Genomic DNA, 16,450 nt, shown 5'->3' with positions numbered 1-16,450 from the left:
AACATGCTTGGTACAAATGGTATCCCTCAACAAATATGGACTTCTTGTAATCTCTGTCTGTTATTTTTTTATAACAAATAGATTGTACATATGTAAATATTGCTGATTTGCATTGCCTTTTCTGTTTTATTTTCTCACTAGATACTACTTGTATAACAATGTTTTTAACACTATGTATAATATTAGTATTGTTGCCATTTGTGTTTATGAATATATGTGGAGCTTTTCTCCCCGGACCTCCGCTGTAAAGTGACCTCGTCCAGTCGGACCATACCAGTTAACAAAAGAAAAATCAAAATTAATAAATAAAATAAAAGTAGCTAAAATGAAAAGACAGCTTTTTCATTATCATTGCTTCATGTCCAGAATATCTTCCTATAGTCTATATTTATCGTCACTAAAATCATGCTAAAAGAACATGTTGACATTCTCCCACAAAAACACTTTGACCAGCTTCCAAAACTATTGCACACATTCTCCTTTTGTTCAAAGGTGGCAAAGTGGATTATGAACTGGCAAGACCTTTTAAGAGAAGATAGTGTCCCTGGCTCTGAGCTTTTTCAGTTACGGTTCTTTTGCTTCTGTGTCCATCCAGCTAGCCTGCAGCTTCTTGAGGCATTGCACGGAGTCACCCTCCTCCTCTCTCTGCTACACCAACCATGTCCTTAGGCTCAACCATTCTAGCCTCAAGCTGCTCTAGCTGACCTTGATTTTTCATAAAATGTCTTGTTTCATTTGTATTCTTCTGGAGTTTGGTGGTCACACTGGAATGCCTTGACAGTGTCTTTTCAATTTCTCAGACTATTGATTTAAATATGCATTTTATCTTCCACCTGGGAGAGCTTCACCATAATCTGCATAACTGAAGAAAGATCATCTCTCTCATGTGAAAAAATCATCTCCTGGTAACATTAATCCTTTGGGTTGCCACTGCTGTCACTTCTCCTGAAACCTGCATACACCCTGCATTTGTTTCAAAGATCAGACCATGGACTGTTTTATTTACTTTTTATGAAATGGATCTAAAGAAGCTGGATCCTTAAATATCAGAGTGGCAGAATATAATAATTTTCAACCAGATTACTTTCACTTATTGAGTTGAATTTGGAGGAATACTTTTCAGCATGTAACCAGCAGCATACCATAACTGGAAGTCAAAAAGATAATCATCACCTTTCATTTGTGAGCTTGATACATTACTTCAAAAAAAGTAGACATTTAAAAAAGTAACTTTTATTTTCAGAAATGTCATAGGAGTCTGTAGAAGAGCAAAGGAACATTCATCAGACCAGTGGATGAAAACTGCATAGTAAACTTTATGAAGTATTCGTAGCCTGGTCTTCTTAGTTTGATGATATAGCCATCAAACGTATTATGCCTGTCCACCAGTCATGAACTTCATTATAAGTTTAGCAAACATGACTCAGTGAGGCAGCCATAGGTTTCTGTACTTACTGCATTTATTTGAAACACTCAACCACTGACACTTAGACAAGAAAGTTTTCAAACATTTGGGCCATCAGATCGTTTCTAGACAAAAGTGATTTTCAGTTAGGGAGCACGTGAACTTTTTAGGAGTTACTCCTGGGTTTGATATAAGATCTTTGGGATACACTTTATAATATTACACTGTCATTTCTCACTTCCAGGCCAATAAAATGCTTTCCCATTTGACACACTTTACAGCATTATGCCTTTATTTCTAAAGTCAAGGCCAATGAAATGTTTCCCAATCTGAAATGAGTTTGCATCCTTTGTGTGAAATCACCTTTAGATCAGGGCAATGAAATGTTCAGAGCAGTTATTCATGAGGAAGAGGCATAAAAAGATCGTGTTGAAAATTTCAAAAAAATTGGAAATCACCAGAGTTATAAGCATACATTTAATTTGTTGGACAATTATATATGACCTGGGTATTTTCTAATATTTAAATATCAAACTTGCAGAACAGTTATTTTTTAGTGTACCTCAGAAATCTGGTAGCTTCCTTTTCTCAGATGTATGTCATTGTTTTACATACTCCCAAAGGATATTTTGTTTGTTCTGCAAAGGAACATTTGTAACATTTTAAGAACTGCTGTATACTTGTACTTGTTAAGTGGTATTCATTATGATATGATTTTAAAAAAACTGGTATACAATGTTTAACATCACCAAGATTATGAACCTGCATTTCATTTGGTGAACACCTCATAGCTACGCAAATTTCAGTATTGATAACACTTTGTTTTACAGCACAATAAACCACTCCCATGCCTGATAAAAAGTATATATATATTTAGAAAGCTTGTGAGGAAATTATTACTCTATTTTTGTTTTACTTGGATCGCTTGTCTGTGTACTTAATAAAGGATTTTCGACTGGAAACAGACTGCCTGCCTTGCTTGAATTACTTTTGAATACTTAGTAATGCTGTAGAATTATATATTTTCTATTATTACTTTTTGTTTTGTTTTGACTTAAGACGAGTTTACGTTCACTACTTCTACTACTACTGTCTGATCTGATTAATATACAGTGATGAACTAGAAATATATGGACTGAAAATCTTCCACACAGAGAAGTTTCTTACACTGTTTTGCAATCCAGGTCTTACAGACATGACCATTTCTTCAGCCTACTGCATGAATGCTTATTATTATTATTATTATTATTATTATTATTATTATTATTATTATTACTATCATTGCAACCTCAAAGAAGAATTTGCATTTGTTATAACAAATTGCCTTCCATTTAAAATGTAGAAATATTTAAACTATTTTTGTTCATTAGATACATTCATTAAAAATAATAAGCTGAAAATCTGTGACAAAGATACAATTGCCAAAGTTGGAATCATATTTTTAAAATGTGTTGCTGCACTTTCTAAAGCAAGTGTAAGTAACAAACCTTTGGGGTTGTAAATAACTTCCTTATCATGTACACCACAAAGTTACACAGATTGTGGTGAAAAAAAATTATTTTTTACAGTTTTATTTTGCTAAGGTCAGCCCATTGACATTTCTTCTTGGAGGTGAAAACTCTTACCATAGCATCATGAAGTACTAAAGCTACTGAAAGACTGAAACCACAATACCTTGCTAGTTATATTAGTGCATTTCTGTCTCCTTCATAGGAGTCACAGGCTACTCCTAGAGTGGCCTTGTGGACAGCTGCCTCTAGACACAGACTTTTTAAGGCAAAAGGCAGAAACGGAAGTAGGTTGCTAGGTCTTTCTTCCATACCACACACACACACACGCACACACCTGTGGAAAATTTAGAGTCCCTAATCCATCTATTGTGTGTCTTTGGAGTATGGGAAGAAACCAGAGCTCATAGAAAAAACCCACAAGAACATGCAGACTTTGTACTGAAGGCACATCGGCTAAGGAACTAACTAGAGAACTGCTTGCTGCGTGATGGCAACACCACCCATTGTGCCACTGTGCTGCCTAAATTGGTTCATAGAATAATGTAATTCCATACTAATGCAGTAATAAGAAATTCTTACTTCCTAGAATGACAAATTGTCAACTAGGTCATATAGGCAGAATGCCATACATTAAAAATTAAGATATGTGATAAAGAGGTTCTGAAACCACAATGTAAGTAAGGCTACTGTTAAGAAGAAGCGAGTAGTTTTTGTTTAGCTAGAATGTCTTTATGGTATATGTAAAACATTATCAGATATCTACCATAACATTATTTTGTGGGCATAATGACAGAGGTAAACTGAAGAGACAGTGAAACAAGCATCAAAACATATTATAATCATTTATTTTCAAAATCACTTGCACTATTAACATCAGGAGTATAACTGTAAATTAATTCAGTTGTAAGATAGAGATGAATTGAAAGAGCAGTGATATACTCTAGTTTTTTAAGATTAAGTACCATAACTTGAGCATATTTCTGTTTTCTGACCCCCCCCCCAAGTTTGCAGTGCAATCTTTCCAAAGGTCTCATAAGTTTAACAACTGCTGTATTTTTTTTTTCTTTTCCCACTGGGAAAAATTGGGAGTAGACATTTCTGCATTACTGTGATTACAACAACAGCATGTTAAGTACCGAATACATGTCTTTAATTATTTTTTAGTTCTGTTCATTTATTATTTCATCAAATGAATTTCTGTCTGTAGTGCTGACCACCTGGGTTCTGTTACTCTGACAGCTGTGGGACTGACTGGGGCCGGGAAGAGTAAGGACTAATTACCCATGAGCTCCAATACTTCAATGCCAGGAATAGGGATTTGGCATAGTGTGACCTCTAGCACAAAGTTTAGGTCTGGCAGTACTGGTAGTTGAAGAATGTGATGATTTTGACAGATGTGCTCTCATACTGATGTTCCAGTCTTGTCACAAGAGGAGGAAAGGAACACTTAGTTCAGAATAACTTCTATAATGCTTTAGCCTACTACTGAACAAACGTGTCTCATTCCCCAAAAGAGCAGATTCTTTTGGGGATGAGGGATAATAGTCTGAAATAGCCACAGTAAGATGGAGTCAGTTCTTCAGTTTTGATAGTGGTAGTGTAGCAGTGTAAGAGAAGTAAGGAGAAGAACAGATATTACTTGTATCTAATGCTGTTTCTGCTTGCATAGGGAACTGATTGATCGACTACATGAGCGAGATGTCAAGGTGTTCCTCATCTCCGGGGGATTCCGCTGCATAGTAGACAATGTTGCAAAAAGGCTCAACATCCCTCCAAACCACGTATTCGCTAACGACTTGAAATTTGACTTGAATGGTAAGAGCCAACATATAGAACATATAGCAGAATAGTTTGTTTTGCAAAGGTACTTGTAGTGATATCATGCACAATAATAAAGAATGGAACCTAGTAATTTGATAATTAATTTGTATACATGCACGCAAAGCATGACATGTGTTTAGTCTCCTTGATTGTGGAGTATAGGTGACCTAAAAGTGTGTTGTTGTAGATGCTGTTGCCACCTTGGCAGCGGTATGCCACAATCCCCTCTCTTGACACTAATATAAAATTAGGTCCAGCAGGAAAGTTTGCTTTTTATACTCAAAAATTGAAGAGAGGTATCAGGAACCATTAATGTTCAGCGAGTGGGAGTCCAAAATTGTAATTAAAAAATAAGTGCTGTTAACCTAGGACTGTTGATGGTACTGCTAGCTATAAGTCCTTCGCTTGTGACTAGTACTTAGTCAAGATCGCTGTAGGTTCAGCTATGAGACTATCTCCCTTTCTTCTGAAGAAGGAGAGCTAGCTTTCAACTGGTCAGTCTTTCATGGAACTCGTTTCTGGTCTTCTGGCATTTGGGCAGCTAGTCTTAATATGGATCAGCTGCAGATGGAATGTATCTACTGCACCAGCTGGCGGATTAGGATACAAAAATTCTAGTAAACTAAGACTATGGAGACCTGGATTACTTGATCAGTTGTACAGACAGTGCCTTTTAAATAAATGTCATTTAGTAGTAATGTTTCTCATAGAGTTGCATCTTCTTTTTTTCGGATAGTGTTTTTTTTTTTTTTTTTTTTTACTTTAGTCCCTTGAGTTTTTTATTCATTTTTTCTAAACACTGTCCAGGAAATTGATGTTAGTTTCAGGACAAAACATCGGAACTCCACAGATTATTTATAATGGGAGCAGCATAACTTAAGATGTTTGCACTTGTATACTAACCTCTGCTCTGGATTTGCACCAAAGCATTTTGTTTGCTGTTCTTTGTGCTATATCAAATGGTGATTCATACTTCCTGTTACCACTGCAGCCAGTTCCATTTTATTTCACTGTAACAGCGGATTGCATTTGTCCCAAGTGACAGCTACAGACAAGATTGTTAACTTTAAAATATAACGCTAGGCTCATCACTGCTTAGACACTGCTGGCAGCTGATCAGTTAAAATTGCATTCCTATAAAATTACCTTCTTCCTATAAAATTTACTGGCAACTGTGAAAACTCAGTGCTGGGCAACTCTGTTACCTGCTATGGATATATTAGAATAGGAGAAATACTGGTTCTTGGATCTGTGTAAGACAGCTAGTGTCTTTCTGCCACATTGAGTACCCCCATCCCACTTCATCATTTGGTGTCTTTTACTCACACCAGTCAGCAAGGTTTGTGTCACTGTCACTGCCAGGTTCCTATGTTTTCAATTTGTGATTGGTCTGAATATATTCTAAGTTCATACTTGGCTAACTGTCTTGAAGGGTCATTTTAATCCTGGACAATGACCCAAGGTTAGAATTAAACCCCATACCTTATGTGTATGATGTGAGGACCTTAACCATTATGCCAAAACCACCCTAAGAATCAAGCTTTGTACCTCTTATCTTTGAGGTAAACACCTTGTCCATTATGCCAGCACCCAACCATGATACTAACTCAGAAGATCTATCAGTTAACCTCTTACCATTCATTGTCTGTGCCACCTAGTCACAGAACTCAACAGGATAGCTTGATAAGGTATTCACAAGATAAACATGTTGAAGGCCTCCTCTGCTATCCCATAATACTTTACACTGCACCAAGAAGAATAATGGTGTCATCTTGCTTTGTCTCTGATTTTAATGATGGAGTAAACATATTCTTTTCTTAAGCAGAAATCTTGTAAGGCACGTATGTATTTTTTTCTGTTGTATATTAATGACTGTGAGCTGGACAGCAATATATATTCACAGTCCTAAACTAGAAAAAAAGCAGTACTGTTTCTCTTGTAGGCCTGAAATCTTTTTATCTGATGTTGTAAATCTTTATTCATTCCTTACTGATAGGACTTTGGTTCTGTACTTGGAACCGACATGGCCATTACCAAGCTCAAGCCAGCCAAAAACTCTCAGCTAAGACCTACCCATAATGCCCCTCTCATAGTCTCTCCAGATCTCGTTTGCCGCATTCCTCGTCAGATGTGCCAAGCCTTCTCTCTCAAAGCTAAGGGGAAAATTTGTGTATTTTTTATAGTTTTCACTCAAAACTTTGCCCTTTTTAGTCAGTCTCGCTAATTTCACTACTCGCCTGTAAACTGCTTCTACTTCCTACCCTCTACCTTTGGTAGTTACTCTGTTACCACTGTTGGTACTGTCCCTCTCTCCTACCTTTGGTAGGCCCTCCTTTTACCACTTGTGGTATTTCTAGATACCATTGTTGGTACTCTCTTCTTTCCTCTTTATATCTGTCTAAAAAAAAATCCTTTCTCTTTCCTTCTTGGTAGTTTTGTTGTCAGTATATTATGTCAGAAAAAGTTAAATTGTGTTTTAAGCAGTGCAACAAGTGTGGGTGAAAGATGCCCAACTCAGACGGTCACGCTCAGTGCGTTTATTGTTTGGGCGTGGACCATATAAATGCTTCTTGCTGACGTCTGTTCTAGTTTTAATAATCACACTCTAGCCGAGCGCAAAAACAAACTGGTCTAAAAGGTTTAGTCAAAATGCCTTTCTCGGAGGCTCTCTCTGGGATGGAGGTCTCACCCCCTCCTAAACACAAGAAACACAAGGAGAAATGGAGTCACTCAGTTCCTACATCCTCGACCAGTACAGAACCAAGTCGGCACTGAGCTTCTCCAGTGCCACTGGCACAGAAAACTTCGGCACTAGGCCCTGTGTCTTCTCCCTCGGTGCTGTCTCTGATGTTGACTCCTATTACGGTTCCAGCTTCGGCACCATCATCTTCAGTGCTGTCCTTGGCCCCGATACCGGCTTTGACTATACCCGCTTTCGCACCATGCCCGGCCACGGTGCTGATAGCTTTTTCGGCTCGACAGACTATGACCTTGGTTCCTAAGGTTGAACAGCTCCCAAGAACCAGACACTGTCCAACTTACGACCCTTTTTCGGGGCACCAATTTAACCCCTTTCTTGAAAGACCTGATTCTCCTTCAGCAGCATCCTATAGATCCACCAGGAGCCTTTCTGAACAAGATGTAGTGCGGGTTGTGGACCTGCTTCTGGCAGCTAGGGGATTGCCCACCCTGGCTATACCTTCCGGTCCCTTTGGCACGGAACCCTTCACAGCATACTCACCAGTATATCCTCCTCCAGCCTCTACCCAGGCTCCAGAGATCTCGGTACCGAAGACCACCCTGGTGCATACGGTCTCGGCTCTGACTGCAGAGTTTCCCCTGTCGGCGCCGACCTCCCTTGGTGTATCGGCTCCGTTGGAACTGGTACACTCTCGGAGCAGTGTTTGGGCTGTCAGCGCCGTGGTACCTAGTCTGGCACCTATTTTTTTTCTGGCACAGTCTATGTCCACGGCTCCAGCAGTTTTCAGTCCTCTCGGAGCTCCTCACCTGGAGGCGGGCTCCTCAGGGAGGGGTGTGACCCTGGTTCTGAGGTTGTCCTTCTCAGTTACAGGCTTCCATCCCTCTTCGGGTAGGCCTGCTTTCAAGGTGATGGAGAGGGTCCTTGCCTCCACAGGCTCGCAATCAGCACCAATGGCATTCGACACCTGAGCCCCCCCTCTAGCATGCAGCTGTCCCAACCCCCCTACTATAGGATCCCGGGCACGGGAGCCGCAAGACCTTCCCTCAAAGGGAACTTTTTCTCCTGAGTCCTCCTCAGAAGATCCCACTGGGGACCCACCCTGGAAGAAACAGTGCAAGAGGAAGCACCTTGATTCCCCTGAGGAATCTATCACTGAGGACACCGATTGCGATGAGGGAGAAGGGTCTCCATGGTCTCGTCCAGGTGACGTCTCATTTGGAGACATTCTCGAAATCCTCAAGCAGAGGGGAGACTGGAAGTCCTCTAACCCTTCTTTGGAGGAATCGGTGTTCTTGCAGGCCTTCCATGCCCGGCCATTTACTTCCTGGGTGACCCCACCTGCGGATGATCTTGTAAAGCTGCTTGTGCAGCATGCCTGGAAGGCCTCAGACAATGCAGAACCTGTCCCCCGGAGGCCGGACAAAATTTTATCCAACCCCGAAGACCAGCCCAACTGGTGCAAGCAGTTGACGGTTGATTGCATGGTTGTGGTGGTGGCCACCAAGAGGGAATTGGTAGAAGATAGTTCCACTGTCCATCCACCGAACAGGGAGTCTTGGGCCATGGACAGACTGGGGAAGTGGACCTATGCTTCAGTGACCTTTGCCTTTTGGTCGTTGAACTATCTGGCACATTTCACTCTCCTCCAAAGAGACCTAATTTCTGAAATATCTACTTCTTTGGTGGGGGTACTGCCTGATGAGGTGCGTGACACTGTTGCCTCGCAGCTAGCTACCTTAGAATCTATTTTGAACTCCTCGATGCGTTTGATATCTCACACCACCAAGGGGGCAGCTTGAGCTGCAGCATCAGGCATTGTCATGAGATGTCATGCTTGGATGCATTTGTGTAATTTCACAGACCCCTTTAAATCTTCCTTCGTCAATGTGCCTGTCGACGGATCTGCACCTTTTTTTCCCACAGTACGAGACACACTAACATGAAGTGAGAAAGACGGAAAGACCTTGTCTGCTGTGGGCATACATTTTTCTACCCTCCCCCCCAGAGGTCCTATTCCAGGAACCAGAGTGGAGTGAAATTGTGGTTTAAAAAGTCCCAAGGATCCTTTCATGACACTTGTGGTGAGCAATCCCCCCAGGGCAGAGGGGGGCAACTCATCTGGAAGACACCCTTTTTGGGGCAGAGGGGGTCCGCGTAACCAGGGCGCTAGAGCTTCCTTCTCTGGCCGACCCTACCAGCGCTCCTGAGCAGCGGCCCGATTGCTTTCCTCAGGAAGCAGTCGGGGGTCATTTTTCTCTGCACCTACCAGCCTGGCAACTTATTACTACCCATGTTTGGGTGCAGAGAATAATATCCAGAGGCTACCAGATCCCATTCGATTTAACTCCCAAACCCGTCAAACAAATTCCAGATGTGCCACCCAATCAGAGGGAGGTAGCAGCCTTAGAAATAGAAAACCTGTTAAGAAAAAGAGTCATCCAACCAGTCCCACCAGACCAGAGAGGATCCGGGTTTTACTCACGGTTCTTTTTAGTGCCAAAAAAGACAGGGGACGGGAGACCAATCCTGGATCTCAGCCTATTGAACAAATTTATGAAACCTCAAAAATTCCGGATGGTCATGGTACAGTCCATTCTCCCTTTTCTAGCGAAGGACAACTGGATGTGCTCTATAGATCTCCAGGACTCGTATTACCACATAAAAATGGATCAGTGCTCCCGGAGATTTCTCTGTTTCTGTCTGGGAGCCAATCACTACCAGTTCAGGATACTGACATTCAGTTTCTTGACAGCACCTCCCCCCCCCCGAGTGTTCACCAAATGTATGGCAGTTGTAGTAGCTCATCGTCGACTACAAGGATTCCAGGTGTTTCCGTATCTAGACGATTGGCTCCTTACCGCCTCGACCAGGAATCTTCTAATCTGCAGCCTCTCTTACACTCAAGGCCTCGCTCTCTGCTTGGGGATTATGATCAACCAGGACAAATCTCAAATGTCCCCATCAAAAACACTAGAATTTATTGGAGCAATCTTCGACACAACATACTGTCAAGCTTCCCTCCCTTTTCACAGGCTTTCGAAAATAAGACACCAGATCCAGGCCCTCCTTCCACAGACCTTTGTATCAGAACGTCTTGTACTGCAACTCTTAGGCTCTATGGCAGCAGCCATTACCCTAGTACCACTGGCGAGGTTGCATATGAGAATATTACAGTGGCTCCTTTCTTCACAATGGTCAATCTTAACCCACCCACTCGACCACATGATACGCCTTACAAACCTTTGCAAGAAAGAAATGCTATGGTGGATGAAGCCAGAATCAAATCTTTGGTGTCGACCGTTCTGTCTCCCCCAGCCCAGGCCCACAGTGACCACAGACACTTCCCTGTTAGGGTGAGGGGCATTTCCAGGGAAAGATGGTCCAAGGCACCTGGTCCTCCATGGAGGCCAATTTGCACATAAATGTCCTAGAATTGAGGGCAGTTCTCTTAGCACTGCAAGCGTTCCATACATTCCTCCTTCTGGGACCATTGCAATTCAATCGGGCAACATGTCAGTCGACTGGTATATAAGCAAATAGGCGGAACCAGGTCTTACCCCCTGTGTCAGGAAGCCATGAGGATTTGGCACTGGGCGATAGCTTCCAACCAATTTCTTATAGCAATGCACATTCCTGGGAGTTCCAACCTTATTGCGGACAATCTGAGCAGGAACATCCTGATGCCTCACAAGTGGTCCCTCAATCCTGTAATAGCGGATTGGATCTTCTGCTGCTGGGGCAGACCTTGCTGCGATCTGCTTGCTTCCCCTCTAAACAACAAATGCAGAAGCTACTTTGCCCTGAGCACCCCTCAGTGGGACTCACCGAGGGACCCTCTAACGCACGATTGGCCCCCGGATCTACTGTATGCCTTTCCCCCATTTCCCCTCATCCTGAAATTCCTCCAGAAAGCTCAAAGGTTGGGAAGCAAAGTGATCCTCATTGCCCCTTATTGGCCCCGTCAAGTCCATGGATCCTGGATCAATCTCTAGGTCTGCTATTTCATCTTCAAGGATTCACCCCAATCTCCACAGCCTCAAGCTCACACCTTGGTTCCTCCACTTCCAATGATTGTCTGGCTGCCTGATATTTCATCTCCCGTCAGTGAGACTCTTCTGGCTTCACACAAAATTTCCACCTGAAAAATGTATTCTAGTAAATGGGCTAGGTTCTCTACTTGGGCCAAAGATCAGGACATAGACCCTTTCTCTATGCCTGTTCAAAAGATCCTACAGTACCTGACTACTCTTCTACATGCAGGAGCCTCAGCATCAACAATTACTGTGCATTTAGTAGTTATCACAAAATTTCATAATGGATTTGATAATTCTTCTGTTATATCACACCGTCTGTGCAAAACCTTTTTGAAAGGAGTATTACACGTTAAACCTCCTGTCAAGCCCCCCATAGAACCCTGGGACTTGACTTTGGTACTTCAGTCGTTAACAAGCTTTCCTTTCAAACCTTCTGATTCTTGTGATATAAAATTTTTATCATGGAGGACTCTACTTCTAGTAGCATTTTCCTCAGCGAGAAGAGTATCTGAATTGCAGGCCTTGAGTGTCAAGAGACCTTACTTGAACTTCCACAGGGATAGAGTGTCCCTTCGTACTGACCCTTCCTTCTTGCCCAAGGTCATTTCTGGATTTTCCATTAACCAGTCTATTGACCTGCCGGTTTTCTTCCCAAGCATTCAAACAGAGGGGAGTATCTTTTGCACACCCTTGATGTTCATAGGCAGCTTCATTTTTATTTGGACAGGACTAAATCTCTCAGGAAAACGCATCAATTGTTTGTGGTCTTTGCGGGACCCAGATTGGGTAAACCTGTCTCCAAAGTGACTCTATCCTCCTGGCTTAGAAACGTCATTACCTTCATCTACCATCAGAATAAACTATCCTTACCTTCCAGAATAAAGGCTCATTCTACTAGATCGATGGCTACTTCTGTGGCTGTTCATTCCAGAGCCTCTGTGGATGATACCTGCGCACAGCCACTTGGGCAAGACCTCATAACTTTATCACTCATTACAAATTGGATTTGGCCTCCAGGGGATGAGCATATTTTGGTTCTATGGTGCTCAGGAATATCCTTCCTTAGGGCCACCCAGGACTCATGTAGCTGGGGACTCGTTCCTATCAGTAAGGAATGAATAAAGATTTACAACATCAGATAAAGAAGTTATATCTTACCATAACATTCCATCTGTGTTGTAGATCTTTATTCATTCATTATTCCCGCCCTCTTTCCCCCTGCCTGGACACCTGGTGGACTTTAGGAACTCCTGGTTAAGGTATTTGCTCAGACAGATCCTCTTACTATCTCTATAATATAGGGGTGGGCAAACTCGATCTGAAGAGACTATGAGAGGGGCATTATGGGTAGGTCTTAGCTGAGAGTTTTTGGCTGGCACAAGCTTTGTAATGGCCGTGTCAGTTCCAAGGGTGGAACTGAAGTCCTATCAGTAATGAATGAATAAAGATCTACAACACAGACGGAACGTTATGGTAAGACATAACTTCTTTTTTATGTCACAAAGCCCACTGAACCAGTTAAGTTGCATAAAATAATTGGATTTATGTTGCATATTAATTTTGTTAACCCAATAATTTAAGAAGCTTGTAGTGCTGTATGATATTATATTTTACACAAGTTAGATGACTTTCTGACTTTACTATTTAGCCTTCTGTGGACTTTTTGTAGTATAGTAATCACCTGTCATTCATAAACCTGTAGCATGGTAATTATCCTTTACCATTCAAAAATGTTTCTAGTCTTATCTATAAGGCATCTGAGTTTGTGAAGTTTCGTTCATAGAAATCATAAACCTAGTTTCCTTTGTATGGTGGTAGGTAAAATTTTGACCATTAGTCACATAGATATCATGTGTCACTTAATTACTTTGTGGTTAAAACAATAGTGCCATATTATGGCTTTGTTGCTTCCTTTTGTACCTCTAAATTTCATGATGGACGACCCTGAACAATTATTTTTATTTATTTATTTAACATAAGTGAACAGAAGCCTATCATACAGACATGGCATGACCAGCAATTATGACAGGAAAATGCATTTTTGACAGGCATTGTACTGCTTTACCCTTGATTTTTGAATATTACCTCAGACGGAAATTCTTGGAAATGTTTCCTCTTTAACAATTGCATGAGTACTTTCCTATAGGGGCACTGAAAATGTAAGTAGCTATGATTGCTGGTCATCCCATGTCTGTATGATAGGCTTCTATTCACCTCTGTTAGTTGCAGAGGCATGTTGTAAATCTGCCTGTCTTGTTCGATCATACATATGTCTCCACCCCTGCCCTGAACCATGGAAAACCACCAAACCCCTAGTTTTACTTTGAAAGTGGTGCAGTTGTTTGATAGTTCCATGTCAGAAGGTTTGTTGGGGGATATTAACATTTTGTTGGAGGGCAAGAATATCTAGACGTGCTGAGAAAGTATCAGTGAAAGAGCTAGAATGGCAGGACAGTTTAAATAACTGTACATTACCATGTGATACAGGAATGAGCTGGCAGATGATGAGCTGCACTCTAACCATACAGATTGTGTTAGTGTGACTGTGGCATGTTTGTTACATTACTTCACAAAACTTATTTTGCTATCAGATTTTTATCTGTGCTAGCATATTCAGTTATTTATTTATTTGGGCTGCATTAAGTGTAGGTGCAAACACTGACACCCCTAAAAAGTCCTTTTTCACAGGAGTGACTAATACTGGCTTCAGAACGAGGAATAAAAAACACATGGAGTGAATGAATGGCAGAAAAGTTAAACGTCACTATAGAATTTAATTCTAGGAAATACAAAATACATCTCAAGTAGATAACTACAACAGCTGGCAAACTTTTAACTGCCTTGGATACAGAGGTTGTGGAGTACACTGTAGAAATAGCAAATACAGATAAAGCACTAAAAAAGCCAGGTTTGCAAGTCCAAATGTCTGTATTGCCCGTTGTTCCATGATGATTCATCATTTTACATCAAAGCTTGTTTTCATAGTGCGGTAGTTAATAAAGGTCATTAAAAGGCAAAAGGTCACTTGCATATAGTCTTACAATCATTGTGGTACAACAATAGTTCAGTACTTCAAGATTTACGGCAGTGAGCTGCAATAAATTAATCCTTTGTCCTAACACAGATAAAAGAAGAACTGATTAAAAACTAAGGCATCTGCAAATTTCAGAAAACATTGCTTGATGATGTGGCAAGTCCTTGTTATCAAAAAATTGTAGAACATTGGGCGAGCTGATATTGAAAGTTCATTATAGCATGGTAGTCATCTTTGAGTTACTGTACATAAACCTTTCTATTCTTGCTTATCAGGTATTGGAGTTTGTGAAGGTTTGCTCATAGAAATTGCAACCCTAGTTGCCTTTGGATGGGGGAGGGGAAAATGTTGACAATCGTGATATAAATTTTGGCTGGAACAATACTGACACAGCAGCAATATAGATTTTTGCACTAGTTTGCTACACTTGCTGTTATTATTACTGGGGTCTATATCATATGAGTGAATCGCACAAATTGCGAAAGCTCATAATATTGAATGTACTGGACCTCAAACTGTGCCTCCCACCCCCCACCTCCACTAAATATATATTCCAACTTTGAGATCACACTACAGTGAGTAAAGGGTAAATATCCCATTCTTCACTGTACCTCAATCTCAGAAAAAGCACTCCGAGGTTTGATACGTTCGATATTATGAGCGTTCGCAATTTGTGCAATTTGCTCATATGATATAGACCCTGTTATTGCCTAGCTGTCTTATCTAGCCCCCCAACCCTATGCAGGATGATGTCACTGATCATTTTCCCATCATTTACATGCTGTTTCTTTAGTATAAGGGTGGAAATGACTGGCCTTGATGTGATACCCTAGTTTTCCTCCTTCATTAGGGCCTTTGGTCTTCCTTCCTCCCCTTGATCATAGGTTGCCAGAATTATGAGAAGGAGGTAGTGTAGCAAAAGAGGAGAACACCCTACCACCCCTAAATGTCAGAAAAAGTTTGTCTTTGTTTTGTTCCCAATGTTGACCTGCGGTCAACATTGTATAGGAGCAGTCTGCATCTTCCCACTTCTATTAGCATCCTATAATTACTGATATAATACATGGCTTCTGCCCTCTACCAGGAAGATTAATGCACAGGCAGTAGTCTATAAAAGAAGAACTTCACTGTTAGCAGCTCTGCCTGTCCTCCCCAAAGTCATCCGATGACTTTGGTCTGTTCCATATATGGACTGCTGAGAACAGTTCAGGTTTCTGCTGATTTTTAATGTTTTCTAGGCTTTTAAATTGTTTCATTTTTGTAATATTCAAAATTTACAGAAATGAGAAGTAAGTCAAAAGGATGAAGAAAGTGTCATTCTGAGCAGTGTTTGTGGAGGGCTGTCCTGATTCAACCAAGATCTACCAGCATGCCAGGGAGACTGCTAAGGCATTAGTTGCTGAAGTGAAAGCCTTAGGCATGAGTAATTTGGAGAGACTATGGTAAAAGAGCACTGGGTGGTCTCAAAGTTGTTTTGGTATCTCAAGAAAGGACAGGAGAATGGAAACACAGTAATGCTATAGTAAGCAAGGGTGGCTAAGTGCTGACCACTGATAAGGCAATCATAGTGAAGTGGAAGGAACATTTTGAAGAATTCCTTATTCTGACAGACCTACATTTCCATCAGGAAGTCCCTTTAATTTCTAGTAATTTGTGAGCTATCACTGCAGCTGAAGTCACTGAACTGCTTAGATCTCTCCATAGTAGTATGTCTGGAGGTGTACTGCAGATCTAGCCAGAGATTTTTGAAGACAGTGGATAGGGCTGTGGCAGTGTGCCTCCTATTTCTTCAGTGTTGAATGGAGTGTGAAGCAATACTACTGGCATGGCAGACTGCTGGTGATCCCCCTTTTTTTATAAAAAGAACCAGAGTGTTTGTTCCACATTAGGGAAATTATATTATCCAGCCTTCATGCAAAAGGCTGTGCTACAGTGCTGGAGAAG

At 41.2% G+C, this 16,450-nt stretch overlaps 1 protein-coding gene across 1 annotated transcript in view; it reads left to right on the top strand.

The window, feature by feature from the left end:
- Positions 1 to 16,450, top strand: part of PSPH (phosphoserine phosphatase) — a 56,659-nt gene that overhangs the window by 14,686 nt on the left and 25,523 nt on the right. The window contains exon 4 of the mRNA XM_044054210.1: positions 4,586 to 4,731. Coding sequence (XP_043910145.1) covers positions 4,586 to 4,731 — 146 coding nt within the window. The remainder of the gene's footprint in view (positions 1 to 4,585; positions 4,732 to 16,450) is intronic.

Source organism: Protopterus annectens, chromosome 13.part0, assembly GCF_019279795.1.
Source record: "Protopterus annectens isolate FY-2018-M chromosome 13.part0, PAN1.0, whole genome shotgun sequence".
Taxonomy (NCBI): domain Eukaryota; kingdom Metazoa; phylum Chordata; order Ceratodontiformes; family Protopteridae; genus Protopterus; species Protopterus annectens.
Note: the sequence above shows the minus strand (reverse complement) of the source record. Positions and strands in the feature narration are given on the sequence as shown.